This window comes from Cygnus olor, chromosome 11 (assembly GCF_009769625.2).
Source record: "Cygnus olor isolate bCygOlo1 chromosome 11, bCygOlo1.pri.v2, whole genome shotgun sequence".
NCBI lineage: Eukaryota > Metazoa > Chordata > Aves > Anseriformes > Anatidae > Cygnus > Cygnus olor.
In genome coordinates this window covers 9,092,900-9,120,234 of record NC_049179.1, presented here as the reverse complement: position 1 = coordinate 9,120,234, position 27,335 = coordinate 9,092,900, and the positions used below count along the sequence as shown (strand labels likewise).

At 60.7% G+C, this 27,335-nt stretch overlaps 4 protein-coding genes across 9 annotated transcripts in view; 2 read left to right on the top strand and 2 right to left on the bottom strand.

Annotated features, from left to right (window-relative positions):
• Positions 1-3,665: 3,665 nt before the first annotated feature.
• COMMD4 (COMM domain containing 4) lies at positions 3,666-5,556 on the top strand. The gene is made up of 8 exons (XM_040569471.1): positions 3,666-3,819; positions 3,929-4,000; positions 4,098-4,163; positions 4,344-4,383; positions 4,505-4,624; positions 4,894-4,974; positions 5,157-5,333; positions 5,420-5,556. Exons 1-8 carry the CDS (start codon positions 3,817-3,819, stop codon positions 5,458-5,460), a joined length of 600 nt encoding a protein of 199 aa, XP_040425405.1. The 5' UTR covers positions 3,666-3,816; the 3' UTR covers positions 5,461-5,556.
• A 154-nt stretch (positions 5,557-5,710) lies between these two features.
• Positions 5,711-10,392, top strand: NEIL1 (nei like DNA glycosylase 1). Of its 4 annotated transcripts, none has more exons than XM_040569467.1 (9): positions 5,770-6,452; positions 7,106-7,225; positions 7,379-7,457; positions 8,523-8,622; positions 8,747-8,871; positions 9,068-9,095; positions 9,405-9,490; positions 9,685-9,904; positions 10,048-10,392. In XM_040569467.1, exons 1-9 carry the CDS (start codon positions 6,034-6,036, stop codon positions 10,065-10,067), a joined length of 1,197 nt encoding a protein of 398 aa, XP_040425401.1. In that variant the 5' UTR covers positions 5,770-6,033; the 3' UTR covers positions 10,068-10,392. The 4 variants fall into 4 exon arrangements, with proteins under 4 accessions (XP_040425404.1, XP_040425401.1, XP_040425403.1 ...); XM_040569468.1 differs by having other exon boundaries at positions 5,775-6,452; positions 9,429-9,490; XM_040569470.1 differs by lacking the exons at positions 9,068-9,095; positions 10,048-10,392 and having other exon boundaries at positions 5,711-6,452; positions 9,429-9,490.
• A 184-nt stretch (positions 10,393-10,576) lies between these two features.
• MAN2C1 (mannosidase alpha class 2C member 1) lies at positions 10,577-22,749 on the bottom strand. Of its 2 annotated transcripts, XM_040569465.1 has the most exons (26): positions 22,595-22,749; positions 22,207-22,332; positions 21,408-21,531; positions 20,575-20,645; positions 20,193-20,370; positions 19,551-19,740; positions 19,060-19,166; positions 18,747-18,857; positions 18,132-18,224; positions 17,710-17,826; positions 17,122-17,217; positions 16,675-16,820; positions 16,104-16,227; positions 15,469-15,590; positions 14,890-14,975; positions 14,184-14,354; positions 14,010-14,092; positions 13,746-13,840; positions 13,527-13,631; positions 13,177-13,333; positions 12,690-12,833; positions 12,465-12,574; positions 11,788-11,867; positions 11,543-11,688; positions 11,225-11,328; positions 10,577-11,153 (listed from the first exon to the last, which is right to left on the bottom strand). In XM_040569465.1, exons 1-26 carry the CDS (start codon positions 22,720-22,722, stop codon positions 11,036-11,038), a joined length of 3,132 nt encoding a protein of 1,043 aa, XP_040425399.1. In that variant the 5' UTR covers positions 22,723-22,749; the 3' UTR covers positions 10,577-11,035. The 2 variants fall into 2 exon arrangements, with proteins under 2 accessions (XP_040425399.1, XP_040425400.1); XM_040569466.1 differs by lacking the exon at positions 22,207-22,332 and having other exon boundaries at positions 22,595-22,724.
• Positions 22,750-24,254: 1,505 nt separating this feature from the next.
• SIN3A (SIN3 transcription regulator family member A) overlaps positions 24,255-27,335 on the bottom strand; it is a 30,309-nt gene continuing 27,228 nt past the window's right edge. For both annotated transcript variants that reach the window (XM_040569463.1, XM_040569464.1), the window contains exon 21: positions 24,255-25,469. In XM_040569463.1, the coding sequence (XP_040425397.1) occupies positions 25,239-25,469 (231 nt within the window). In that variant the 3' untranslated portion in view covers positions 24,255-25,238. The remainder of the gene's footprint in view (positions 25,470-27,335) is intronic.

The following is a 27,335-nucleotide window of genomic DNA, read 5'->3' as shown; positions in this document are numbered from 1 at the left end:
CGCCGGGATTGGGCGCGCCTCGGGACTCCCAGGGTCGCGATTGGCTGCGGCGCGGAGCCGGGCGGGGCCAGAGGCTTAAGAGCGCGCGGGGGCGGTGGTGCTGCCCGGGCTCGGAGCCCGGCTCGGGGCTGTGAGTGGGGTGCGGAGCCCTTCGGGCCCTGGCGGCGCCCTCTCGGGGCTCGGAAGGGGAGGCTGAGCCCGGCGGTGTCGGGGGCTGAAAGCCGGCTGGGGGCTGCTGCATCTCAGGAAAAGCCCAAGTGCTGCTTTTGTCAGAGCTTGACGGCAGAGGCTGAGTCCCTTGATTCTGAGACCCCCAAAAGGGCTGACTGCTGTTGTTTGGGGCTGGGAAACTGACCAAGGTGGCTGGGGGTGTGGGGGGGAGAGTAGGGCCCACAGGCCCTCACCGGAGGCAGGGATCCAGTCACACGTGTCCTGGAAGTGCAGGAGGACAGTGTGCACCAGGCTGAAGTTGATGTATGAGATAGTGGAAGAAGAAAGCTGAACAGAAAAGGAAAAACCTCTTTCTGCCCGTAGACTCTTTACTCAATGCTGGTACACAGCCATGAGGTCACACCTCGAGTACTGTTTAGCTTGGGGCCCCTCACTACAGGAAGGACATCGAGGCCCTGGAGCGTGTCCAGAGAAGGGCTATGAAGCTGGTGAAGGGCCTGGAACACAAGTCCTGTGAGAGGTGGCTGAGAGAACTGGGGGTGTTTGGTCTGGAGAAGAGGAGGCTCAGGGGAGACCTCATGGCTTTCTGCAAAGTGCCTGAAGGGAAGTTGTGAGGAGTTGGGGGTCAGCTTCTTCTCACAGGTAACTAGTGTTAGGGCCGGAGGGAATGGCCTCAAGTTGTGCCAGGGAGGGTTCAGGTTGGAAATGAGGAGACATTTCTTCTCAGATAAAGCAGTCAGGCATTGGGACGGGTTCCCAGGGAGGTGGTGGAGTCACCGTCCCTGGGGGTGTTCAAGGAGAGGTTGGACGTGGTGCTCATGGACATGGTTCAGTGGGTGATGCTGGTGGTGGGGGGATGGTTGGACCAGATGATCCCGGAGGTTATTTCCAACCTTTAGTATTCTATGATTCTAATTAATTAAGTAACCGGTCAATAACCGCAGTGTACAATATGACAGTTAATATTGATATCCAAGTTCTGACAGTGATTGATTTATGGCCTTGTCAAATCCAGCTGACGTCAGCCAGCGCTGAAAGGACAGCCCGGCGGCGGCCCGAGGGGTGCGGGGCAGGGGCCGAGGGAGGGCGGTCCGAGCTGCCCGGCCGTGCCCGCCTTCCTGCCCTCAGTCTTCACTCAGGTCCGCTTCCACGGGGCCCTGCCGCCGTGCTGGGGACACCCGGACCCGGGGACAGCCGACCCCGGGCACAGCTGCTGCTGCTGCCGGTCCCTGCGGCTGCGTCGCGGCCCCCGGCTGCTGCCCCAGCCCTGCCCCTCTCCCCGGGGTGACAGCTTCAGCCCCGTCCCCACGCCGCAGCTCTGCGCTGCAGAGGAGGGCTGCTCCAGATATTCCCAGCGCTGGCTGACGGCCGCGTTTTCATCCTCGAATCCACGTTTTCAACTCTTGCTGCGTGTTTAATCCCGGGTCTGTATTTTCAGCTCGTACGCCGCGGTTCGTTTTGAGCTCTGTCTCAGCTCGGCACGTTCCATGCACACGCCGCTCCTCCGCCTTCTCGCAGCTCAGGCTCGTTACAGCTCGTGCCCTGCCCCCGGCCCTCCCGACCGCCTGCCGCGGGTCCCGCTTCCGTCACCCGACCCCGGCCCCGCTGCGGAGCCGCGGCCTCGGGGGAGCCCCGGGACCGGGGCTGGGGGCGCGCGGGAGGCTTTGGAGAGGCCCCGCCCCCAGCAGCGGGGCCCCGCCCCTCTCGCCGCGCCCGCTCTCAGTCCTCACTCAGGTCCGACCCTCAACGCTCCCGCGCAGCCCCGTGGGCGGGGCGGAACGGGGAGCGCTGCGCCGGGATTGGGCGCACCCCGAGACGCCCAGGGTTATGATTGGCTGGGGGGCCGCGCGGGGCGTGGCCAGCGGCTTAAGAGCGCGCGGGGGCGGGGGCGCAGCCGGGGCTCGTTGCTCGGTTTAGGGCTGAACGGCGGTGGCGGCGCCCTCTCGGGGCCGGGAAGGGGAGGCTGAGCGCGGCGGTGTTGGGGGCTGAAAGCCGGCTGGGGGCTGCTGCATCTCAGAAAAAGTGGCAGCTGCTGCTTTTGTCAGAGCTTGACGGCAGAGGCTGGGTCCCTTGATTCTGAGACCCCCAAAAGGGCTGAGTATGCAATGCTGGTACATAGCTTGGAACAGTTCCCAATTAATTAGTTAACCAATCAATACTTACACGAAGTACAACTATGACAGTTAATAGCGATACTCAAGTTATGACAGCGATTGATTTATAGCCTTGTCAAAACCAGCTGAAATCTGCTAGAGCTAACAGGAGCTGGTTGAAGGCTGAGCATCTCTGCTCCTGAGTGGCCAGCAGCTGGTGCTGAGGTGGAGAGCTGGGACTGAAAAGAGCTGGAGTGTCGATCAGCTGGAGCTGAAACACAGGACACAAACTGAAAATAAAGATCTGGGGAGCGAAGGAAGAAACACAGCGCACAGGCTTATATATTTATAAAATAGCACGAGCTGAAATCACAGATCGCAAAATGAGAATAACGATCTAAGGTGGAAATATCAGGCACAAACTAAAAACAGAGGATGTGAACCAAAGACAGCACGCTGGTGGTGAAACCCAGTGCATGAGGGACAAAACCGCAATTAAACAAGTATCAGCCAATATTTATACAATGGCATAAGATGAAAATACAGGTCACACACTGAGAACAGAGATCCAGGGGTGAAACCCAGTGCTCAAGCTGAAATGGTTGTGTTGGCGGTGAAACCCAGTGCATGGGCAGGGGAACCTCTCTCTTAATAAATCAACCCATTTATAGAGTGGTATGACGCAGAAACAGAGGGTACAAACTCAGAATAAGGATCTAGGGAGAAAAAGTGTAGCATAATCCAAACACCGCGAGAGTAAAAAAAAAAAAAACTAAAAAAACCCTGAAATCAGCTTCTGTTGTGAAGCTCTGACAAAAGCAGCACTTAGGCTTTTTAGGACACAGCAGCCCCTGCTCCCCAGCCAGTTTTCAACCCCCGAGACCGCCGCGCTCAGCCTCCCCTTCCCAGCCCCAAGAGGGAACCGCCCCCAGCACACAGCTCCGAGCCGCAGCAGCGCCGCCACCCCCGCGCGCTCTAAAGCCTCTGGCCCCGCCCGGCTCCGCGCCGCAGCCAATCGTGACGCTCGGTGGCTCGAGGTGCGCCCAATCCCGGAGCAGCACGCCCCGTCCTGCCCCGCCCACGAAACTGGGGGGGGAGAGTAGTGAGGGTCGGACCTGAGTGAGGACTGAGGGCGGGAGGTCGGGCGCGGCGGGAACGCGGCGAGGGAGGGGCGGGGCCGGGAGCAGAGGGGCGGGGTCAAGCCCCAGCCCCGCCCCCGCCGGCCGGGGTCTCCCGCGCGGCTGCGGCGGCCCCGGGGTGGCCCCGGCCGGGTCCCGGTTCCCCGGGGCCACCCGGCCACGGCCCCGGCGCCGCCCCCAGGAGCCCCAGGGCGGGCACCGAGCCCCGGGGGCTGCAGCCCGGGCCGGGGCCCCACTGCTGGCGGCGGGGGGGGGGCTCCGCTCCCGGTGCCGCCCCCAGGCCCGAGGCAGGTCGGGACTCGCCGTTCCCTGCCTCCCGCTGCCCTTCCCCGGTTCCTTCCGCCGAGCGCAGCGGGGGCCGGAGCGGTTCCGGGTCGCGGAGGCGGAGCCGGAGGGAGGTGTCCGGCGGCGACATGGTGGGGCCAGGACCGGGGCCGGGCGGCGGGGCGGGCGGGCCGGGAGCCGCGCTTCCCCCGGGGGGGCTCGGGGCCGCGACGGGGCTCTCACCGCCCCTTTCCTCCGCAGCGGTTCCGGTTCTGCGGGGACCTGGACTGCCCCGACTGGGTGCTGGCCGAGATCAGCGTCCTGGCCAAAATCGTTGAGTGTCCGCGCCCCCCCCCCTCCGCCCCCCCGCCCCGGAGCTGGGCTCGGCTGCCGGGGGGGGGCGGCGCTGACCCGTCCTTGTCCCCCCCAGTCCTCCGTGAAGCTGAAGCTGATCTGCGCCCAGGTGCTGCGGGAGCTGCTGGGAGAGGCCATCGACGTGAGTGCTCAGCTGCGGGGGGGGGGTGTGGTGATCCACTGCGGCCCCAGCTGGGGACCACAGAAGCTCTGCAAGCCTCTGCCTTAGTTATAATTTTACAGCGTAGCACAGAGTTATAGCGCTAATGGAATTAAAGCATCGCTTTATCGTATAATTAGTGCGTGCTCTCGTCTCCCACAGTATGAGAAGATCCTGAAGCTGACGTCGGATGCCAAGTTGGGTGAGCCTTGCTCCTCTGCTGCTGCCAAGGGCCCCGCTCTCCCCACCTGGGGCCCTGCAGGAGGTGGCACCTCCCAGAGGGGGTCTGGCCGCCGTCGGGCTGAATCCTCTCCTCCCCGCAGAGTCCGGCGATGTGAAGGCCACGATCGCCGTCCTCGACTTCATCTTTTCCAGCGCAGCCAAGCACAACGTGGATGGCGAGTCCCTGTCCAGCGAGCTGCAGCAGCTGGGGCTGCCCAAAGGTGGGCATCAGTGGCGGCCCCGCAGCTGAGCCGGCAGCACCGGGTGCTGCTTCCGCTGTGCTCAGTCCCGCAGCGAGCGGTGCAGGATGGGGCCGTCCTCGCCCTCTCGTCCTTTCTGTGCCATATCCCGTTCACGCTGTCTGCCCCCGGGGTCTCTTCCAGATGTTTGGGCCATGTCCTGTTGCCGCACGCCTGGCGTTTGGCTGCAGCAGGGCTGGAGCTGGCATCAGTGGGTGCTTTTTGTGTGTGTTGTCTTTCTTCTTGGGCAGAACACGCCACGGGGTTGTGCCGGTCCTACGAGGAGAAGCAGAGCTCCCTGCAGGAGAGCCTTAGGGCTTGCAGCCTGCGATGTGAGTGCAGCTTTTGGGGTCCCCAGTACATCTGCCCCGCAATTTTAGGGGCAGGGGAGAGAGGCTGTTCAGGGTCTCTTCCTCTTGAGGATGCATTTGGGTTACTTTTTGGTGTTTGGGTTATTCTGGGGGAGGCTGCAGGGCGTGGGGGGGGAGGCTCTGACCCTGCCCTTCCATTGAAGTGAGCCAGCTGGACTCGGTCTCCTGGCGGGTGGACTACACGCTGAGCTCCAGCGAGCTGCGGGACGTGGGCGAGGCCCTCGTGCACCTGCTGCTCCGCGTGCGGGGCCGGGGCGGTGGCGGCGTGGCGGCCGTCCCCATGGCTGTGTCCGCGGACAAGTTCCGGGTGCTGCTGGCAGGTAGGCCGGGGGGGCGCGGGAGGGGTGCCGCGGGCAGAGCCCCTGCTTCACGCTGCAGCCCCCCCGCCCGCTCCTTCTCCCCGCAGAGCTGAAGCAGGCCCAGGCGCTGATGAAGACCCTCCTGTGAGCCCGGGGAGGATTCCGCCGCTGCCCTCCCCCCTGCCGAGCCCCGGCCTCCCGCTGCAGGGCCGGGGGCAGCCCCCAATAAAGGCGCCGGAGCCGAGCCCGAGCTGTGCCCGCCCCTTGTGCCCGGGGAGGCCGCGGGGCCTGCGCGACCTCCGGGCCTTTCCAGGCCTCGCGGCGCCGTCGCCGTGGCAACGCGAGGGCAAAGGGACTACGACTCCCGGCGTTCCGCGGGGCGGCGCGCAGCCAATGGGGGGGCGAGCGGCGCGCGTCGCTAGGCAACGGGGCGGGAGGGTGGGAAGCCCCGCCCTGCGCGACGTGCGGCGAACGGGGGGCGTGTCGCTAGGCGACGGGGAGGGGAGCCCCGCCCTTCGGGGGCGTGTCGCTAGGCGACGGGGAGGGGAGCCCCGCCCTTCGGGGGCGTGTCGCTAGGCGACGGGGAGGGGAGCCCCGCCCTTCGGGGCGTGTCGCTAGGCGACGGGGAGGGGAGCCCCGCCCTTCGGGGGCGTGTCGCTAGGCGACGGGTCAGGAGAGAGGCCGGGTCGCGGGCCGGTCGCGGCCCTGTCGCCGGGTCGCGATGCCCGAGGGCCCGGAGCTGGCCCTGGCCGGGCGCTACATCAACGAGGCGTGCGGCGGGCTGGTGTTCTGCGGCGGGGCCGAGCGCTCGGCCGTGGGCCGCGGCCCGGAGGTGCCGTTCCGCAGCGAGGCGTACCGCCTGGGCGCCGCCGCCCGCGGCAAGGAGCTGCGGCTGCGCCTGGAGCCGCTGGGCCCCGGCCGCCCGCAGGCCCTCGTCTTCCGCTTCGGCATGTCCGGGGGGTTCCGGCTGCGCCCCGCCGCCGCGCCGCCCCGCCACGCGCACCTGCGCTTCCTCACCCGCGAGAGCCCCCCGCGCGCCCTCTGCTTCGTCGACGCTCGCCGCTTCGGCTCGTGGCGCCTGGGCGACGCCTGGCAGCCCGGCCGCGGGCCCTGCGTGCTCTCCGAGTACCGGGCCTTCAGGTGGGGGCTCGGCCCCGCGCGGTGGGCGGGAGCGGGCTGCGGGGACGGGGCTGGGGGGGCGGCGTCCTGAGGCGCCGCCGTGGCTGCGCGGCGCTCGCCGCTTCCCTGCCTGAGCCGGCGGCGGCGGCGGAGGGGGGGGGCCCTTCCCGCGGCTTCTCCCCGCGCCTGCTGGCGGCTCCCGTGGCTCTGCTCGGAACCCCCGGCCCCGAAGCCCCGGGCCGGAGGAGCGGCGGCGCGCGGGGTCGAGCCGAATTCGCCGCCTGCCCCAGCGCTTCCCGTGTGCGGGGGGATACGGGGCGCCTGTGCCGGGGGCCGTCTTCCCCGCGCTCACGAGAGCGGTCGGGCCTTGGGACGGGTTGCCCGGGGGGGTGGTGGAGGCACCGTCCCTGGGGGTGTTCAAGGAGAGGTTGGACGTGGTGCTCGGGGACGTGGGTTAGTGGGTGACGCTGGTGGTAGGGGGGTGGTTGGGCCAGATGAGCTCGGAGGGCTTTTCCGACCTTAACGCTTCTGGGATTCTTCACTTTGCTGCTTCGCCCCTCACTCGAGGACAGTTTGGGCTGCTTTGTGGAGGCTGCGTGCGGGGCTTCTGCCCTTGGTGGCAGGAGCACAGCCGTGTCCAAGTGCGCCAGCCTGATACTCGTGCTGTGTCGCAGGGAGAACGTGCTGAAGAACCTGGACGATAAGGCTTTTGACAAGCCCATCTGTGAGGCCCTCTTGAACCAGAAGTACTTCAATGGGATCGGCAACTACCTCCGTGCTGAGATCCTGTACAGGTGAGGTGCATTTCGTAATAAGGCTTTTCACTGAGCTGAAACCACACCGTATCCAGCCTCTTCCAAGGCCAAACTTGAGTGCCTTTGCCTACCGTGCTAAGCCGTGTCAGAAACGAGAGGTCAGGCTTGCGTGTGACGGGTGGACTCTCTCAGGTTGAAGATCCCTCCCTTTGAAAAGGCTCGGACGGTGCTGGAAGCCCTGAAGCATCAGGAGCAGGCGAGGAGGAAAAAGGTGGGGAATAGATGGGAACACACGGTGCTTTCACAGCTCAGCATCGCCCCACTCTGCCGGGCTCAGTCCTGGGAGCCTCCTGCCTTCTGTGCAGGGAGCCAGACTGAGCTGAGAAACATCACTGAGTGGGGTTTGGGCTCAGCAGTGAGGCCGAAAAGGGGGCTCAGGTTGCTTCTAGACCCTGGCTCAGCTGGGTGTGAAACTCTGGTCCTGCTTTGTGCTCAGCTGGGCGCAAAGCTCTGCTTCAGCTCTGCTGTCATGGCTCAGGGTTCAGGCCAGTTTCAGTTCATGTTTGGCTCCCCGCTCTGATGGGGCGGAACCCCTGCAGCGTTCACACAGCCCGTCCCCTCTGCCCGCACCGCTGGCAGGAGGTGTTGCTTTTTGGGGACAGCGCGCACAGGTTGGGGGTGTGCTCAATGTAGTCATCGAACCCTGTCTGCTGCCTGACAACCCCTGAGCCCTTTCCCATCCTGGCAGCTGGCGTTTTCCCTTCACAACTATAATTCTTGCTGCATGGGAGCTCTCCCAGCCAGCTTGTTGTTGTCTCCTGCCACAACCCCCGCGTCTGAGCACGCCTGCCCCTCCAGCGGCAAATGTGTGCAGCCCTTCCGTAACCTCACGTGGCCGTGCCGCCGAGCTGACACAGCTCCCGGGCCACGTGCCTCCGTGCTGCGCTCGCACTCAGCTGCGCCCGTGCCTTCAGGGAGTCTCTTGTGTATTTGGTTGAGAGAGGGTAAAGAGGAAGGGGCAAGGGAAACAAACACAAGCTTAAAACCTCGGGGGAAGGCTGCAGTAGAGCCCTTGCTGTGTGGCTACTCCAATCTCCAAGAAAGCCTGAAAAAAAACAAAAAAACACAAAAAAACCCCACCATGACCTGAGGGTTGTTTTTCACAAACTGCTGGTGCTCCTGTGTGCTGCCCCAATTCCCTGTCCTCAGGGGGACTTTGGCAGCTCCTCCTCAGGGGGGTGAGGGGAGATGGGTATTTGGGGGGTGAAGAGACCCCCCCCCCCCCCCAGGGAGGCTGAGGTAGCTGGCAGGTGACTTCCCTTCTCCACCCCTGCAGAATTCTTCCCTGACGCTGAGTAAGAAGCTGAAGCTGAAGCGGGATAACCCGGATCTCCTGGAGCTGTGCCACACGGTGCCCATGGAGGTGGTGGCGGCGGGTGAGGCTGCGAGGCTGGGAGCTGGGGGACGGGGACAGCTGGCAGGGCCTGGGCTGGGCTCTGGCAGGACAGCGTGCCCTCCCCAGCTCTGTTTCTCCGCCCCTTTTCCTCTCCCCCTTCCCAGAGAAAAACCTCCTTGACCCAGACCACGCGGACAACCACACCGCCTTCAAGAACTGGCTGCAGTGCTACGGGGTGCCTGGCATGAGCTCCCTGCGCGACCACAATGGCAGGACCATATGGTTCCAGGTGGGTTGGGGGGGTCTCTGCCCGGGGCTGGGCGCCCTTACCACTCCCCCAGGGGGACACCAGCTCGGGTGCCGCTTCTTGCGACCCCAAGCGTGGTGCTGCGTCAGCGGGAAGCTCCCTTTCCAGCAGCCCGCTGTGCTGGTGGTGCCTGGGGAGTGATGGCGCACCAGTCACCGCTCTGTCCCCTTCCTCGCAGGGTGAGCCCGGCCCCATGGCTCCCAGAGGTGAGTGCCCTCTGCTCCCCGCGGGACCTGCTCCTGCTCTGGGAGGGCTGGAGCACGGGGAGGAGGAAGGGAACCGCTCCCAGGCCCTGCTGGGGAGGCAACTGCTGCCGTGGTTGGGGCGCTCAGGCCTGCGGCACCGGGGGATGCAGCCTGCCGTGTCCCTGGCTTCCTCCCAGCACCTGCAGGGTGCTTTTCCAGGCCTGCAGCCACGTCCCGTCCTCACCTGAGGGTGGTGGGAGGGGAGAGGGAGCCCCCCGCGTCCTTCCTACAGCCCCCATCGCCTGAGCGGTCACCGCCTCCTCCCCCCAGCCCCAACCCCGTGCTCTCCCGCAGGTCAGACGTCCCGCAAGAAGCGCGCTGGCCCGAAGGCAGACCCTGACGCGCCGACTGCTGAGGTGGGAGGCTTTGGGGTTGGCGTGGCTCCTGCTGGGACCAGAGCTTGTCCTGCTTCCTCAGGCTGCTCCCACAGGCACCGGGGGGCTCGTCCCGGCAGTTCCTAGCCAGGCAGCAGGCCGGGTGGGGCGTGAAGCCTCCTGTTCCTCTAACACGTGCACGTTGCTGCTGCTAAGCCCTGGCTCTGTCCGCCCAGGTCACCACACGCGCCTCCAAACGGCGCTCCAGGCGTGCGGAGAACCCCGCAACGTTGGCCGTGAAGAAGGAGGAAGAGGAGGAGGACGAAGCAGTGCCTGAGCGGCCAAGGAAGGGCCGCGCCCGTGCGAGGAGGGCAGCAGCTGCCGCTCCGGCCTCCTCTGAGCCCGAGGCTCCCATCAAAGTGACAAGACGCCGGGCGTCTGCACGCAAGGGCGCAGGTGAGGCGGCGCTTCCGTGAGTTTTGGACTAGCCCAAGCGTGGGAGCAGCGTGTCACGGTGACCGAGGGCAGGAGAGGAGCCAGCAGGGCCCTGTGGCACCAACCCTTCCCTTCCCCTTCTCGCTTCCCTCCCCACCTTCCAGGCGCAGCCCCCGCAGTGTGAGCGCCGCAAGCTGCCTTCCTCCCACCTCCTCCTCCTCCGGCGTGGCGCTGGCTGGGCCCCGGGGCCGCCTTCAGGCACGGCCCTCCCGTGCTGGGGGCAGGCTGCGTGCCTCCCCTTACGGTTTTTAATCGTGTTCTCCAAAACCTCACTGGTCTGGCTTGGGTGTCGGGAGCAGTCCTTCAGGACCGCAGACTGAGGTCTTCGGGCGCCGTGTCGCCCTGAGTCTTCCCTCTGCCTAACAGTGCATTTCCTCATCCTTTTCTGACTGCTCCCTGGGTCCCTGAGATAGCCCTTTTTAGCTGCTTAATAAAAGTATTTTGTGTACAAGTCACCGTGCCTGCCTTTTTGTGCTGGTACCAGCCTCTCCCTGCACTGGGCTGGAGCAGGCTCTCCCCGCCCCTCTACCCCCAACCCCCAAAATTAAGGTAAGTGCTGCCTCCCCCTCCCAGGAGTGAGACACTACAAGAGAAGCGAAGGCATCTGGAAATAAGCTAAGAGGCTGAAACAGATTTTTACATAATTCCCTTAGTTGTGGAGAAGAAGAACTGTGGTGTTTTTACACTTGCTCCCACCTTGCAGCTGGGTGCTGCTTTGGTCTGGAAAGGACAAAGGCTGTGACATGGGGTCAGCACAGAAAGCTGCTGCTCCCCAGCCCCCTGGTTAGGCAGGGGGCAGCTTTACTCCTCCTTTCCTGAGGAAATGGAGTTGTTCTCAACTCTTTTCCTGAGCCGGGTGGGGGCAGCAAGGGGGGAAGACTGCTCTTCCCTGGAACCGCTCTTGGCAAACCTCACGGGCCTGGGGGCAGTGAAAACGCCCGCTCCTTGTTCCTCCCCAGCCCAGGGAGAGGGCACGGGGGGGCGCCAGGCTCAGTTCCAGGAGAAGGAGCACTCCCAGCAGCCTCGGGCCGTGAGTCGAGCTCCCAGCGTTGGTCCAGCTTGCTGTGGCACAAGAAGATGCGACTGAGGGCCTCACTGCCTCAGAACCAGGAGGATGGAGAGCACCTGGAAGGGCGTGAAGGAAAGCCTCACGCCCTGCTGCTCCAGCGCCAGGTGGTCCTTGGCAAGCGGCTGCTCCAGGAGGTCACAGCTGGGGAAGAAGGCAGCTGGTGAAGCTAAAGCCAACGATCCGCCCGCGCCCAGCCCTCGAGCAGGACTTACAGCATTGCCTCCTTCACGGGGAGGGAGCTCCGCAGCCAGGTGCCAGCCGTGCTGCCGTGCGCCTCGTACAGCCGCACCACCACCGCGTCGGGCCTGTCCTCAGCCTTCGGGGACACAGCGCAGAAAGGAACTCAGCCCGAGGGGACAGAACCTCGGGGGACAGCCAGACACAGGCGGCCACGGCTGAGCTGCTCTGACACGCAGATGAGGGGGATTGCGATGCGGGGAGAGGGCAGACCATGCTGAACAACCGCAGCTTAAGCAGTTTGGGTAAAGAAGTGTCCCCTCCGCCTCCCCGCTCCGTCCCAGGGGCCTTGCCTGCTTGACAGTCTCCAGAACAACGGCAGGTGAGCTCACGGAAAAGGCACTCCAGGCTGGGCACTGGGCACAGCTGGCTGGGACCGCGTGGAGGGGGAAATTCAGGTTGTAAGCGCACCGGATCACACCCGCATCCTGGAAGGAACCTGCAGCACCCAAACCTCGGGTCAGCCTCTCCGCACGCACAGCCAGGACAGCCTGCGCTCACCCGGAGGCTCGCTGGGGCACCCCCTGCCACCACTCACCCTGGTGAGGCAGCACGGCGTACGTGAAGTGGTGCTGCGTGATATCGGCGGTGGCATCGGGGGACTTGGGTGCTCTCAGCCTGAGGGAAGAGGCGGGTGAGACGGGCATGGCTGCAGCACCCCCTGTGAACCCAGTCCTGTTCCTCTGCCACACAGCCCGGAGCACCGCACCAAGACAGCTGCCTCCCCCCTCTCCGCGCTACTCTGAGACCAGGCCCAGAGGTGGAAGCTGATTTCTGCTGATTTCTGGCAACGGACTCTGGACAAAGTGTCCCAGAAACTAAAACCAAGCTCTGCAGGGTTGGTTTCCCATGAAACTTGCAGCTCGAACCGAAACACAGAGTTTCTCTGAGCTTTGCATGCATATGTAACATCGCCGTTCCTTCCCCCTCCTTTAAGCCTCCCTTCCTGGGGCGTGTTTTGGCCAGCAACAGAAAAATTACTTGCTGCAAACCTGATCTGATCTCTACGAAATTATCTGTGAGCACAAGGAATTTCCTTCTCTTAGTCAATTTGAATTAAGTCAGCCAAAAGGTTTTAGAAGACAGCCGCTTTGGCTAATCCCAAACTATTTCTTTGCTTACTATGATCATTCAGGACCAGGCCTTGACTTGAAACGGACACCTCAGAAGTCGAAGTGACCGCTGCAGCTCCGCCACCACCCCGGCCCCACTCACAGCGAGAGGCTGAGGACGTTCCCGCGTGCCGACGCCCCGTACTTGCTGTCATTCAGCACTGCCACCCCGAAGCCGTGCTCGGAGAGATCCATCCACTTGTGAGCCCACACCTGCAGGAGGCACCAAGGGACGCATCTATCGCATGAAGCTACTGCCTGGGAGGAAGAGCAGCCCCCCGCGGGAGGCGCAGCCCGACCCTCGCACCAGATAAACCTCTCCTCTCACCTCGAATCGGGCCCAGTCCCACGACGTGTTCCAGTGCGTTGGCCGCTGCACGTGCCCAAACTGGATCTCGTAGGTGGCGTTTGTGCTCCGGACCTGCACAGGGAACTCCACCTTCAGGAACTTGTGGGATTCCTTCCACTCGACCTAAATGCAATAGCAGAAGGGCATCGTCGGAGGGCTCTGGCAGGCACAGACCACACTCATCCGTCCCCAACGCACAGCAGCCAGCTCCCACCCGGGCTGGCCCAGAACCAGGAACCGTACAACAACCCCGAAGCCTGAAAATGGGTGAAGTGGAATCTGAAAATGGATAAAGCGATGCTCTCTATTCCATTCCATCCCTCGGGGGACCTAGGCAAGGGGAGGACGGGCAACAGGAGGTTCCAGAGGAGGAAATGAGGGGAAACGTAATTCTGAAGCATGGTTCGGCTTCCCAGGGCCCTGCCTGCACACCACGCGTCCCTAACGCAGCAGCTGCTGGCCGCACCTGGGTCAGGAAGCGGATGTACGGGCACGTGGCATCCAGGACAATCTCCTGGGTTAAGGTGCTGCTCTTCCCAACCCGCAGAGAGAAGCTTGCACTTCCCCGCAGGCCCCCTGCCAGGGTGATTTCCAGAGGCTTCAGCAGCGTTGTCACCGGCTTCCTAGAGAAAGGGGTAAAGGCAGAGCTGGTCCCCGCATGGAAGATCCAGGATCCCAAATCAGGCACTCGCTTCTCCAGAGTGAATGCCCAGAAACAGGAGAGCTGTTGAGGTTTTGTTACAGCTAAGACTGATGGGGAGGCAAGAAACTCAAAGCAAAGTCAGACTCCGAGTGCTGCATGCCCTGCTCCTCTACCTGGTTTCCAGGTGGTAATCCATCACGTCCCAGGCATCCCAGTACAGGGGAACGTCATCAAAGAGAGCAAACTGGTTGGCACAGCAGCCATCTGCAACCGCCTCCCTGGAACAGAGAAACAGCAACTTCAAATCTGGCAGTTGTGAAGGGTCTACACAGAGAAAAAGGCCCAAGGAAAGTTTTAGGAGCCTGGTTCCAGGCACCAGGTGAGAGACAGACCTCTCAGAGTGTGCCAGACGAAGAGAAGTCAGGCGGCCCATCGCATCCAGGCAGACCGCAATCACCCCGTTCTCCATGGTAACGGAGCCATCCTCCTGGGGGAAAGGACGAAGAGAGCCATGACTCCATGGGGCGAGCGGGACACCAAGTCCCCAGCTGTAAGTCTAACATGCCGGCTTTCTGCACGCTGGATTCCCCAGGTTTCTCCCCAGTCGGCCTCCGATGCAGGTACACCACCCTGAGGAACAGCGGAGCTGTGCTCACCTGCTTCACCACTGTCACAGGCTGCGGGGGGGGCAACGGCTCCCTCAGTATCGTGTACCCCATGCTGGGGGCTGTCACCAGTGCTGGGAAGGAAAGAGGCTCTGCTTCAACATCCTCAGACCCACGCCCTTTTAAGAGGTTCTGCTACAAAAGCTCCCCCTCAGTTAGACAAACCTAAAACCTCTGCTCCAGCTGGCCCGGCCCTGGAGATCACCTCGGTCCGTTCCCAGGGCAAAGTGTTCAGCACGAGGGTGCCCTCAGCACGCCCGGACTCGGGCTGCAGCAGGTCCCCACATAAGGACTGCACAGCCTCCTCCTGCAGCCGAGCACCAGCCCTGCGGATCTCTGAGGGAAAAAGAGGAAAAAAATAAAAAAATAATTTAAAAAAAGGCTTGAATTCGGCCCAGGCAGGTAGCTTCTCCTATCTGGTGCTCCTGTGCAACGTACGCATACTTTGGCTACTTCCAAGCTACAATTACTAATTGTTCTTAATATTAATTACTATTATCTATTAAGCAATTAAAGTTATAATTATTAACTTTGTTTTTACAAGGCTACAAGGAGCTATGCCAGTTCAGCTGGAAAATCGCTGAGCTGTAATAAAGGAAGCTGTTGTAACTGCCCGTGGGCAGGGAGGAGCCGATTTCAGCTCCCACCTTTGCTGGGGTCTCTCCCGGCGTGCAAACAGCGTGCAAAAACTCAGGAACTCGGCACGTTTTGGAAATTCCCCAGCCGAATTAGCACAATTACTGACACATGACTGTCCTGCACAGGTTCAACCTACAGTGCCAGGCAGTCCGAGACTGAAACCTCTGCACCAGACAACAGGCAGTGTGCTCCAAGAGGTTTAAGTGTCCTCCTAGCCCAAACCCCTGCTCACCTGCGTAGTATTGCAGGGCATCCTCAACCACGAGCTGGATACAGCTGCCTGGCAGCACATCGTGGAACTGGTTGAGCAGCAGTAACCTAAAACAGAAGAGAGGAACGATGTGAAAAGGCTCTGTGGAGAGCAGCAGACTTGCTGGAGCTTACCAAGCCCTGCTTGCAAGACGGACAAACCTAATAACCGTTCCCTGTGCCCCCACTAGCAAGGAATTGGGAGAACAAGATTTTTTGCATAGCACCCTTTAAACCCCTTTATGTTAGGACTTGTCAGCTGTCATCTTAGCAAACCACAGCCATGGGGAGTAGGAGCTATTTTTTCCATGCCCTGGGGCTACCAGATATATTGTTGCACAAGCTCAGACGAGCCGTAACTGGCCAAGGATAAGCCTAGGTTGGAAATGAAGTTTCCCGCCAGGAGAGCTGGAAGAGTTTGGAGCTCCCGGTGGCTTTGGAGCAAGGGTTTGAGGATTCCAGCGGGAGAAGCAAGGCGCTGTGACGCTTTCCAGGTGGAGCCCCGATCAGTGTCTGAAGGAGCAGTGTGGGTGCAGCGGTCGGTGCTCGTGTGCGCCCCCACCTCCAGAGCCGCTGCAGCTGGCTGGCAGGGTACTGGAACGAGCTGTCCTGCGCCAGAGCCAAGGCGCTGAGAACTTCCACGTCGTGGAGTATTCGCTCGCACTCCCGATTCCCCTTCTTTATCTAGTGCCAACCAAGAAGAGAAGGAAGATCCTTAGGAAGTCTGGAGCTCCGAGTGGATCACTGACACCAGCAGCAAAAAGCGCAGCTCCGTGCAAGAAGGCTGGTTACTTGGAGGTGTCCTGAGCTGCCAGCACCAGCGGGATTTTTTCCACAGGTCACCCTGGCTTTCAGCCCTACAACTCCCAGCACAGGGCACAGCTTAACGCCAGGCCAGGCTCCTCCTGTCTGTTCCCTCCCTACTCCTCTTCACCCCACCTCTGCAATTATCAGGGCCCCGCTGAAGTGCGGCACAAGGCAGTTATTGACCAAGGGGGCCCTGGCTTCCTTCTCCCTCCTGGAAAAAAAAGCCTGCTTAAAGACTAACGGTCAGATTTGTCTTGCGGAGTCCTGGCTACAACGTGGCTCCCACAGTCAAGACCTAAAGGGAACCCTGGAACTGCCTGCAGAGGGGCAAAGAGAACTGCGAACAGCCTCCGTCCCTGGGGGAAGCCTGCTGCCCCGTCCCGCAGTCACCTGGGCCTGGGTGGTGTACGTGCCGTTGTGCAGCTCGAGGAAGAGCTCGCCCACCCACGTGCACAGCTGCGCCGACTCCTTCTCCAGGACAGAGAAAAGCCGGTCGGGAGTGGACATCTGAACCCTGGGGGAGGGATGTACGAACAGCGACGGGTCAGGAGGGAAGCGCACGAGCAGCAAGTGGCGTATCCTCACCAGGAAAGGTGACAGGCCCAGAAGTGAGGCGTCAGAAACCCCAACCGATCTCAAAGGGATGGCTCGTGGCTGGCTGAAGACAGAGACGGCACCACCACAGCACGGTGGAAGCAAAGGAAACCTTCAGCTGAGAAATCCCCCAGAAATGCAAACTGCAGGCAGGGCCAGCGGAGCGGTGAGGGGTTCTGCTGGGGGGCAGCAGCTGGCTGATACCCTGCCTTGCTGCCAGATGAGTTTTCCCCAAATCAGGCTCGGCAGAACTTTGAGCCACGTTTCGTGGACACAGCTGCTTTGGTAGAAGCAGTGGGACCCTCCGGAAGCCGTGACAAGAGCTCTGTGCCTGCACAAGAAGAGGGGAAGGGAGCTCTCTTCTTACCTCGGCAGCCCGTCTGTATCACGCATCCTCTTCATCCTGTCCAGCATCTTCTGCGTGGGGCCCCCTCCTCCGTCTCCGAAGCCGAAGAGCACAGCGCTGTGGTTCACGCGTCCTTTGTCCTTGTTGTTCTTCACCGTTTTCAGCATCTAGAAGGAATTTTGCACAGCTACACTCCCCTGGTACCCAGCCCCAGCTCCCATGGCTCCACACGAGAGCTGGGCCAGCCTTTGGGGTGCAAAGTCCGGCCTTAGCCCTCCTCCCCACCCCAAACCACAGGAATCAGGCACGGACACATCTCAGAGGCAGGCAGCTGCTGCCAGGCACCCTAAAATCCTTCATCCAGCAATCCTACTCCTTTCCCAGGCAGTGCCCTCCCCCACGAGCCTCAGACCTGGTCCCACGAGGCTGGCACTGCACTTCACACGCAGGTTTGGCAACCCCGCTCACCTCCCCCACTCGCCCAAGCATCCCATAGGAGTCACCAGGGGGGAAATGGGTCAGGACTCGGGAACCATCGATGCCTTCCCAGAAAAAGGTGTGATGCTGCAGGGGAAACAAAGAAAAGCACGGTGTCTCTAACAGCCTCCCTGTACCACAACGTGACAACACAACCCATCATCCCCAGGAGTTCCCAAAGAGAAATCTGTGTTCGTGCCAGTGCCAGCAAGCCATTAACTAGCCCCTCGCTCAGCGTCTCAAGGCTCCCAAACCGATCTCCCCCACAAACGTGTGTACACAGAGCATGTTTCAACCCCGTCAACGCAGAACTCGTGCACTAGAAGCCCGCGCAGACAGGTCACAGCTTCCTGTCCGGGGGTTTGTTAGGAGCAAAACAACACCTGGAGGCAGCAGTTACTGGCAGCCAAGCTGGGATCACTGTGTCCCCCCTCTCCCCTAAAGCCCGGCAGGACACTGCTACCATCATAAACTGGTCACAGCTTTGAGCTTTTGGGAGAAAAGCCTGCATCAGCTGAGCTAATGACTGGCCGTGGAAGAAAGGGGTCAAGCCTGCAGACGGACTCTGGCACAGCTCACCGGGAAGGCGTTCACCAGGTTCCAGCTGAGCTTCTGCGTGAGGAACCGCCCGATCCCACAGCCACGCATCAGCTGGGGCAGCTGGGCCGAGTACCCAAACGTGTCCGGGAGCCAGAACTGGGAGCAGAGGGAAAGAAACACGTGAGTCACACACACCACAGCCTGAGCTCGGTCGGGGTGTCCTGGCAGTAAGGCCCCAAGCCCTTCTTGCACAAGGGACACCGAGTCCTAACCCTGTGCTACCCGGCAGGACACGCTGGGGACTGGATATTCACTCATCGCAACTTTAGCTGCCAAAAACAGACCTATGTGAGGCACCCAAGGGTGCTCTCGGGAAGGCAAACCGTAGAGAAACCCCCGAGCACAGCAAGAGGTGGAAGGAGACAGCGTGCGAGGCAGGCGTGCAGGAGAAGAGCAAGTACCTCCGAGCAGATCCGGCCAAACTGCTCCCGGAAGAACCGCTGGCCCTGGAGGAACTGCCGCACCACGGCCTCCCCGCTGGGCAGGTTCCCGTCCTGGGGGCAAAGCACATCGCGTGTACCGCGTGCCGAGCCAGGCTCGGGGCGAGGGCTCCTGGGTGCGCCCCCATTCCCACCCGCTGTCACCCTGCCCGGGGAGGATCCGGACACGGCTCGGCGCTGCAAAAGGGAAACAACCCGAGGCAGTGCAAAGCGGGGGCTGCGCGGCGGCCCTGAGGGCTTCTGGGTGGAGCAAGGCTCTGCTACATCCCCCTCTGCCTGCGCAGCGAGGGGATGTGCCCTCTGAGCGGCTCAGAGAGCAGTTACACGGAGCTTTGACATCTTGAGGACGGTGAAGGGAAGAACGGAGCTCGGCCAGCACATACCAAGGCTCCTTTCTCAGGTAACGAAGCGATTCAGGAGAGGGACGGTGTTTTTACGAGGCTAGACACCACGCACAGCGGCTCGCGACCGACCAGACAGGGGCGGCAAAGGTCCTGCTGCGCCCCGTCCCAGCGCCAGGCCCCAGAGGGATGGCGCGGGAAGGGGGCAGTGAGCCAGGCTCCCCACGCTTCTCACCATTTCCACCCAGGTGCCGCCGACAGGAATGAACCGCCCCTTTGCCACGTAGTCCTGGATCTGGGCGTAGAGCCCCGGGTACCAGCTCCGCACCCACTCGAACTGCTGCGCCTGCCGGAGCACAGAGGACGGTCTCGGCTCCCACCACGCCCCCGCACGGGATGCTGCCGGTCACCCCTCCTCTCGCCTGGAGTCACGCCGCAGAAGCAGCACGCCGCAAGCAGAAGAAAAGCTCCTCAGAGAGCTCGGCAACCAACGCTGCCCAGAGCAAACCCCCTTCCTGACCCAAACATTTCGGAGGGAGAGGACTCACCTGGGAGCACACGAAGGTGAGCTCGGGGTCGCTCTCCATCAGGCGGATGACTGTGACCCAGCTCCGAGCACATTTGCGGACGGTCTCCTCGTATGGCCACAGCCAGGCTGTGGGGACAGAGACACGGCCCCAGCGCGGTCATCGCTCGGCACAAATACCCACCTGCCGGGGGGAGGCAGGCTCCTCTGGGAACAGGGCTGTGCTGCCCTTCAAGGATCAGGCGGGGAAAATGCTGAGACCGAGCCCCCTCCAGGGACTGAAAACTGAAGGCTGAAGTCTGACAGGGAGAAGAGCGTGGTCTGTACGCCATCCCTCAGCAGCAGGGGGCACAGCAAGCCAGCCACGTGCCCAATCTGACCGGCTGCGTGGCAGCGCAGAGCCCCTTCCCTTCCCTTCCCTTCCCTTCCCTTCCCTTCCCTTCCCTTCGCTCAGGGTTTGCTGCCTGGAGCTCGGGGGCAGCCAGCAGAGAGGGCACGCCGTGCTGCTCTCACCGGAGTCGATGTGGCAGTGCCCCATGGCGTGGATGGTGTGCTGGCTCTCGCCGTTCCTCTGGCCGAAGATGGCCGCCGCCAGGTCGCGGGCAGCAGGGAAGGTGGCGGGGTCGGTAACGTCGCACACGTTCACCATCTGGTTGGCAGCGTACAGCGCCTGGAAGCTCCGCTGGTTTTCCTCCCCGAGGAGCTGGGGTTGGGAGGAGGACAGCTTGACCCTGAGCTCGGGACAGCTTTCTGCACCCACGCTCGCCCCGGGGAGAACCTCCTGCCTCCTTCCAGCACCTGAGGCTGCCAGTGGTGCCAGGCAAACACCACGGCCCTGCTTCACAGACACAGCCTGACGTCTGTGCACGTGTCCTTCCAAACCCAGGTAACACGTACACCAATTACAGACTGCTCTGGTCAAACAGATCCCGTTTTGGAACAGGAGATGGATGAAACAACCACCTGTGGCTTCTCCCCATTTGGTTTTCTCCTGCTCTAGACAATGTCAATTATGCTAAAGCAGCAGGAGCAAATACTTGTTCCTTCCTCCAGAGCCTCCTGGTGGGAGGACAAGTCTTGGAACAGCAGCAGCAGGGGATAAAATGAAGGAGTTGTAGAAGGAGGTGGGAAGGATGACAGAACGGGTGCACAGACCCGGGCCATGTCCAGCAGTACTTCCAGATCCACCAGCAGCTCGTAGACATCCCTGTTGAAGACGACGAGCTCAGCCTTGCTCACAGTGAACCTCCTGTCGGGGTCCGGGGGGGCGATCATGGTGCCCTTGCCAGCCCCGAAGAGGCCGTTGCAGGCCAGCTCCACGTACAGCGTCACGCTGCGGAGACGGGGACAAAGCCATCAGGGCGCAGACCACGAGCACGCAGCTGGGGAAGCCCGTTCCCACCCCACAGCAGGACCAGCCCAACCCCAACTCCTGGCTGACCCCCTGGACACCCCGACGCAGGTCTGGGGGTCTCGTGGCTTCAAGGAAGTCCGAGATCCCCCAGCAGAAGGGGGTTCGGCCAGGCTGACCGCTCACCTGTGGGGTTCCGACTCCTTCAGGCAGCTTGTCAGGATGTAGCTGGTCTTCTCACCTTCCTTGGTCAAGCCCTGCAGGGAAAGGCAGCACGCTTAACCCCCAAGTCCACGACAGCGGGCCTGACAGAGCAGCTGGACGGACGGGGTCTGGTCCCGTGTTCTGCAGGGCCCTGCTTCCCAACAGAACAACCGGCATGGGAACTGCAGGGCCAAAGCTGACCTGTGCTAGTCCTGACAAGAGTCTGACCTGTTATTCTTGTTGGCACTGGAGACGTACATCTCAGGCCCGGAGCTTGCCTACCTGTCTTGCAAGACATCTGATAATGCCTAAACAAGGGATTTCCAGCTGGGACTACTTTGCAGACCAGAATTTTAACTCCTGTCGAGGAGTCAACCCCCGGGAAACACTCAAACACACCAGCAGCAGGCTTGACTCTTGGGACTGAACTTCAGAAACAGCTCCCAGACCCTTTGTGGCCCACCACAAAGCACAGCAGGTAAACCACGAGCGTCACCCTCTCTCCCACGCCCCGTACTAGCTCCTACGCAAACACTGCCCCTCTCTGCACGGCAGCTTCTCACCTATTTGCTATTTACCTATTTTACAGAGCTTACCTCTTGAGGCTGAACAACCCTACAACTCCACATCCTCTTTACGTTTTTCCTCACGATCACACTGTCCAGGCCTCCAATTGTTCTTGTCTACGTGTTATTTCCCTGCCACAACACCTGCAGGCATTACTCCATAACAAACAGGAGGGGGTTTCTGCTATCCCGTTAGAGAGGAGTGAGGGAGGTAACTGCTCTGCACGCCCCTGATCTGCACCTCCTTACCTGTACAGGCTGGCCATCTCGCCACACCATGCCTTCCCCATCGCTCTCCCAAACAAAGTGCACTTCCCGCCCTGCCCACGCCGGGGGGATGCTCAGCTCCACCTTAAACCAGCAGGTCTCCCACCTGGAAGAGAGCACGCAGCAACCTCACCGCGCTGCCGGGACCTTCCCTGAGGGAAGCCGCTTGTCCTCAGAGCCTCTGTGGAAGAAGCACAGCGGGACACCGCACCAGTCTGGCGTGCCAGCGTAACGATGCCGCCCGGCCCCACGTTTAACCACCTTCTGTTTAAGCAGCACACAGCACCTGCATGGTCCCGCGCCATTTCGCTGCACTTCCCCTTCCCAGCGAGCTGCCAGCCCGACCACGCGTAACCAAGCAAAGCTTCTACCTCGTGGCGCTCGCCGTCAGGCACCGCTAAGGGCTGGACATCTAGCCGCCTGCTAAGCGCCGCGCTGCGCGGGGTGAAGCTCTCGTCCCAGCTGGCAGACGCAACCGTGGGGCTTCGCAGCGCCGCCGCCCTCCCTCCTGCACGGCACTCCAAAAGGCGCTAAGACCGGAGGGCGCCGGGACTTGCGCAACGCCTGAGCCAGGACGGTTTATCGATACGCTTGGACCTGCGGCCCTTCTTAGCGCGATTCTGAGCTCCTTTGGCAGGCCGCGGCCCGCCGTGACAAACAGGGGCACCCCCACGGCAGGGGCGCCGCCGCCCGCCGCCCCGCCAGCCTCTGCCGAGGCTCCCAGGCAGCCCTGAAGCACGCGGCAGGCAGGGGCACGGCCCCTCGGGGCTCCGGTACTCACGTGGGCCCGAAGGAGTCCCCGACGGCGGCCGGCCCGAACCGCCGCCCCACAGCCTCGCCGTAGGGGACGCGCAGCCGGCTCTGGAAGCAGGAGAGCGCCGCGGGCGGGCAGCTGGCGCCGTACAGCCTGCGGGGGGCACGGACAGGGCACGGCTGCGGGGACGGCCCGGCGGGGGCCGGGCGAGCGCCCCGCGCCGCGCCCGCACCGCCCCCAGCCCCCAGCCCGCCTCCCCTCAGCCCGGGGCCGCCCCAGCTCCCCTCAGGCGCCTGAGGGGGAACGTGAGGGGAAGGGGGGGGGGGTGCGCAGAGCAGGCCGCGGCCTCTCCCCTCAGCCCCCCGCGGGGCCCAGCGCGGCGGCGGCGGCCCGGGGAGCCCTGCTCGGCGCCCACCTGCCCCGCAGGTTGCAGTCGGTGAAGTACGCGGCGGACACGAACTTCTCCACGCGCTCCAGCGCCGTCCGCCGGTGCTTCAACATGGCGCCCGCCGCCATGCCGGGGGCCGCGCCGCCACTGCGCATGCGCCCGCCGCGCAGCCCCCTCCTCCTCCCCCCCCCCCGGCCTGTGTAATTAAGCAATTAACCGGCTGTAATTAACCGGGAGGGGGCGGCGAGGCCCCGAGCCTCGCCTCCAGGCCCCTCGGGGTCCCCGTTGAAGGAAGAAGGGGCCGTAGGCATGGCTGAGCCCTGATGTTTTAATGGGCACGCCACACCGCAGTCACACTCACAGTAGTTGTAGGGGAATCACACAAACACAAACAGTAACGCTGAATAAAAAGTAACGCTAAATAAAAAGAAAACCTTTTTTTTTTTTTTTTCAGTTATGGTACAGGCTGGGGGCCTTCCCACCAGTGCTGAAACCGTGCAGGAGCAGGCTGCTGGGGCACCCCCAGCGCTGCACCCATTTTACAGCTGGGGAAGGAAAAGGCCTCCAGCACCCCCATGCTTGCCCCCAGACCACCTGGAGCACACACAGCGGGGGGGGGGGAAAGGGGGGGGGGATTAAGTGTGTAGGATGCAAAACCAAATACTTTAGAAGGGAACAAGGCAGGTAATTTATTGCTAGCAAATGCTGCGTGGTCCTCCTGGGCTCTTCCCCACTGAGCTCTTCCCTCCTGGGCTCTTCCCTCTCTTTTTCCCCCTTTTTCCCTCTCCGCAGGAGGCTCCTGCTCGCCCCCACAGCCAGATCTGCCTTCTGCACAGTGCCTGCCTATGAGTTCAGCCCCTCAGGGCCCTGCACAAACCCCTCTGCTCTGCCGCCATGAAGGGTCCCCCCAGGTCTGCCCCCCTCTCGGCACGCAGCCGCTGCCCCAGCTCTGCCCGCCAGCTCCAAAACCCCTGACAGGTTAATGCAGCAGCAAAACCCCGCTCCAAAACACCAGGGACAAATTTGGTGTGCTTAGAGCCTAGTTCGTGCAAGGAAAACTGCCTCCTATGAGGTGGATAGATAGTGCAGTTGTCTGGTGTGGCTTACAAAGCCCATGCCAACTTCATTTTAAAAGGAGAATCTTTCCCTGTGTTTAAGTATCTGCTTCTATATTTAAAAAAAATATATATCTCACATGTGGATTTCACTAGCAAAATGCACCGACACCCATTCCACCCCTCTACCTTCTCTTGCACGCGCACACAAACGTGCACACAGAGCAGCTCTGTCAAATACTGGTTTGGTACTTAAGATGTTTTCTTCAATACTGAGAGGGAAAAATACATGAGCACAATCAACCCCAGCTAAGTAGCTCAGCAACACTTCCCAAAATCAAAGGTCCTTGGAGCTGGAAGACTAAGTGGATAAAAATTATCCACCAGGAGAAAAAAAATAAATAAATAAACTAAAAGTTATATAATATATATTTATATATCTCAACAGACTGCTCATACCTCGGTTGTATTAACCGCAAAACACGCGCTGCTTCTGCTTCTTCCTCTCGGATTGTGGAGCCGATCGCAAAACGGTTGGACGTGCCCCCTCTTCCCCACCCCAACAAGCGCACGCTGCAGGGTGCCTTACAGACCAGGGACAGGGCTGTGGGTGAGCGAGCGTCTTCCTCCAGTAAGAACAAAGACATCGTTTTTATTTACAAAAAAAGGAGAAAAAAGTTTCCACACAAAAGCACTACAATGATAACTCCCTTTGGTAAAAAGTGTAATAAATGTCTTCGTAGGTCTGTCTGTCGGTACTAATTCTCAAGCCACCTGGTACTATGGTACACAAGAAGCTAGTACAGTTATGCTAGCACATCAAGCATACTTCCTTTAATAAAAAAAAAAAAAGAAAAAAACAAAAATTGACAATTTGTACATTTATTTACAAAAAAGGAGGGGAACATGTTAAAATTGTGTTGTTCTCTGTTGTGTGTGTGTACGTACATGTGTGTGAAAAGCTGGTGCATGGCACTAGGAGAGACTAGTAAACAAGCAGGTACAAAAAACAGTTCCACTGGCACTAGAAAGGACAGACCGATCTGCACTGGTTGAGTCCAGCATGGGAGGGAGGAGAGCCAAGTGAGAGGGACCGAGGGGCTGCTCCGTGAGGCCGGAGTGCCCGGGACCCGCCGCGGGAGCCCAGGCTGCTTGCCGCAGCGTGGCAGAGGAGAATCCAGTCCGCGACAGGCACCTCTGGGCTTCGGGACACATCCAGGCAAGGAAATCTGAAGACCACTGAGGCATCGGGGTGGTGGAGAGCCTCCTCCAGTTCTCTTCCCTCGCCGCTCAGGCCGCCGGGGAGTTAAGCCCCAACACTGCTGGTGCGTACGAGCTCGTTGTGTCTCTCTGGGACCGCTCAGCTCAGAGGAGGGTCCGTCCCTCCGGGGCGCATGCTGAAGTCAAGGGGCCGGCGGCCAGGGGTCCCAGCAGGCGCTGGTGGAGAGCCACGTTCCTACAGAGAAATCCCGCTGGTGACAGCTTGTACCAGCCACGCACTAGTCAAGTGGCCATGTTACGGAGATACACAGTGAGGGGAGAAAGGCATCTTCCTCGTTTCCTTGATGCGCACGCACACACACACATCTCCCGGGAGCTTCCCTGGCCCAGGGCGTTTACGGTGTCTTGAATATCGTGCCGTATTTGACACGGTACTTGTTAATGCTCACAAAGTGCAGGGTCTCTGTGTCACAGGAGGTGGTGCAGGGCACCAAGCCCTCCAACCCTTCGCCCATGAGCCACTTGCTTGTCTCGGCTGCCATCTCACGGGTGACGTGCTCCTTGGTCCATTTGTCCACCCAGGCCTGGAACCGCTGGTGCAGCCGCTTGCTCACTCGTTCGTGGGACTGCAGAAACAGAAGAGGTGTTACGAGGAGGTGGCTCCGGCCCTCGAGCTGCGGCGCGACGCAGCTCTCGGCAGAGGAACCAGGCTGCGAGTCAACACAACCGCGGGGCGCAGCGCCTGAGGGAGTCGGGAACGCAGACGCTGACCCTTGCTAATGGCAGGGGAAGATGAAGATGCTGCCCCCGTCGCCCCCCCAGCAGCGAGCACACAAGCAGAGGCTGGGATAAGCAGAGCCCTGCACACATGGGGCCAACTCAACAGGGATCGTACGTGCTGGCAACACGATTGCTACGGAAAATGAAGAACGGTTGAGAAGCGCTGGCTTAACAAAAGCAGCACGATAGGAAGAAGTGCGCGTGTTCTTGAGTCAGAGCATCTGTTTAGGGAATGTCAAATCAAGGACAGATGGTTTAAAACCATGGCTTAAAAACCGTGACTACAATCGTTACTTAAACCAGTAAATACAATTAAACCCTCAAGATTAAAACTGATGTATTTTATTATTTTCCTTCTCCCAAAGGACTGCCCCTCTCTGAGTGTTAACCATTACCAACAAGTTTGTAGCTAACATGTAGCTTCTACGGCTCCTGCGGCAGTCTTCTGGGAGGCTTTGCTTCATGTCATATTCTTAAAAGTTCATTAATCTGACTCACGTTGGGATTCTCTGTGATGGCACGTAGCATCTTGTTTGAGAGAAAACTTTTCAAACTTTGGGCAAATTGAATTGGATAGATAAAAATTCTCAATAGTGGTATTTCAAAGACTCACTACTGAAACAGAACTCTTATCTGATGTGGATCCAAGTTTACCAAAATTACAACTAATTAAATAAAACCATTACTTGTATTACATCAGCAAGAAGTGGGTGAGAGTAGCTGTTTTTTAAGTCTAAAGAAATGACAAACTGAGCTGTGGAGGGATGATTTACCGGGCAGGAAGCAGTGCACACCTCTCCCACTCCCTCATCTCCTAGTGAATTTTCTCAGTGGTCAGTAGTTTGCTCAGAAAAACAAATTAGTAAACTGAAAACAAACCTCTGCGGCTACAGAAGAGACTACTGCTGACAGAGCCTCTCAGGTACCTCTGCCTCTGGCTGCTTAAGCCAGCAACTTTTGCCGGGATCTGGCATTTTTCGCTTTCTTTGACATTCTAAGCAATGGGATTCTGCTTAACATTTTGTTTTTCATAGATTATAATGAAATTAGAGTGAAGTACTTTAAACTCCAAGACTAAATAGCCGTACTGGAACTGGAGCTTGCTGCTAAAGCTCCCCATTTTTCTCCTTTGGGCAGGAATATTCCCACGGGACGAGAAAAGTGTCAGGGAATTCTGAGCACCAAATCACTTTTCTCCACCCAAATCGTTCCTTGGGACCAGGACTTTGAAGTCCTGGAAGGGCACCCCTGGGGATTTCCTGCAGCCGGGACCTCCCTGCACCCATCCTTGCCACAATAGCAGCGTCGTGGAGCTGCTGCCGCGTGTTTGCGAGGCTCTGCCGTGCGGAGTGACCTGAGGACTCCCGCTCCCAGTGACTGTGGGGACAGGAAACGCCGAGGGATGGTGCCCAGGGGGACACACTGGGGCAGAAAACGTTTGATGCTCTGCACCCTGATCGATTCCTCCCTGGGGAAGCCCTGGAAGAGCATGCGCTCTAGGAAGTCACCACGATAGCACGCAGAGGATGGGTCTTCCCTAAAGCAGGGGGACCACTGCCCAGGGGAAACACCTCCTGGAAGAAATTTGAGAGCTAACAGTCAAAACCACTGCCCTACCGTAACAGAACTCTCTGGAGAAAAGGGAGGAGAGGTGGGAGGATGGTGAGAGCAAAAGGCAGAAGAAAAGATTACATCTTAGGAACATTCAGAAG

Coding starts and splice junctions, on each gene's coding strand:
- MAN2C1 (XM_040569465.1), bottom strand. CDS start 22,722: ATGCGCAGTGGCGGCGCGGCCCCCGGCATGGCGGCGGGCGCCATGTTG. Junction 18,225..18,746: donor GCGGCACCTGGGTGGAAATG/GTGAGAAGCGTG, acceptor CTTTGCCCCCAG/GACGGGAACCTGCCCAGCGG. Junction 14,355..14,889: donor TGCCCTGCAATACTACGCAG/GTGAGCAGGGGT, acceptor TTTTTCCCTCAG/AGATCCGCAGGGCTGGTGCT.
- NEIL1 (XM_040569467.1), top strand. CDS start 6,034: ATGCCCGAGGGCCCGGAGCTGGCCCTGGCCGGGCGCTACATCAACGAG. Junction 7,458..8,522: donor AGCAGGCGAGGAGGAAAAAG/GTGGGGAATAGA, acceptor CCACCCCTGCAG/AATTCTTCCCTGACGCTGAG. Junction 8,872..9,067: donor GCAGGACCATATGGTTCCAG/GTGGGTTGGGGG, acceptor CCTTCCTCGCAG/GGTGAGCCCGGCCCCATGGC.
- COMMD4 (XM_040569471.1), top strand. Junction 4,001..4,097: donor TCAGCGTCCTGGCCAAAATC/GTTGAGTGTCCG, acceptor TGTCCCCCCCAG/TCCTCCGTGAAGCTGAAGCT. Junction 4,975..5,156: donor TAGGGCTTGCAGCCTGCGAT/GTGAGTGCAGCT, acceptor CTTCCATTGAAG/TGAGCCAGCTGGACTCGGTC.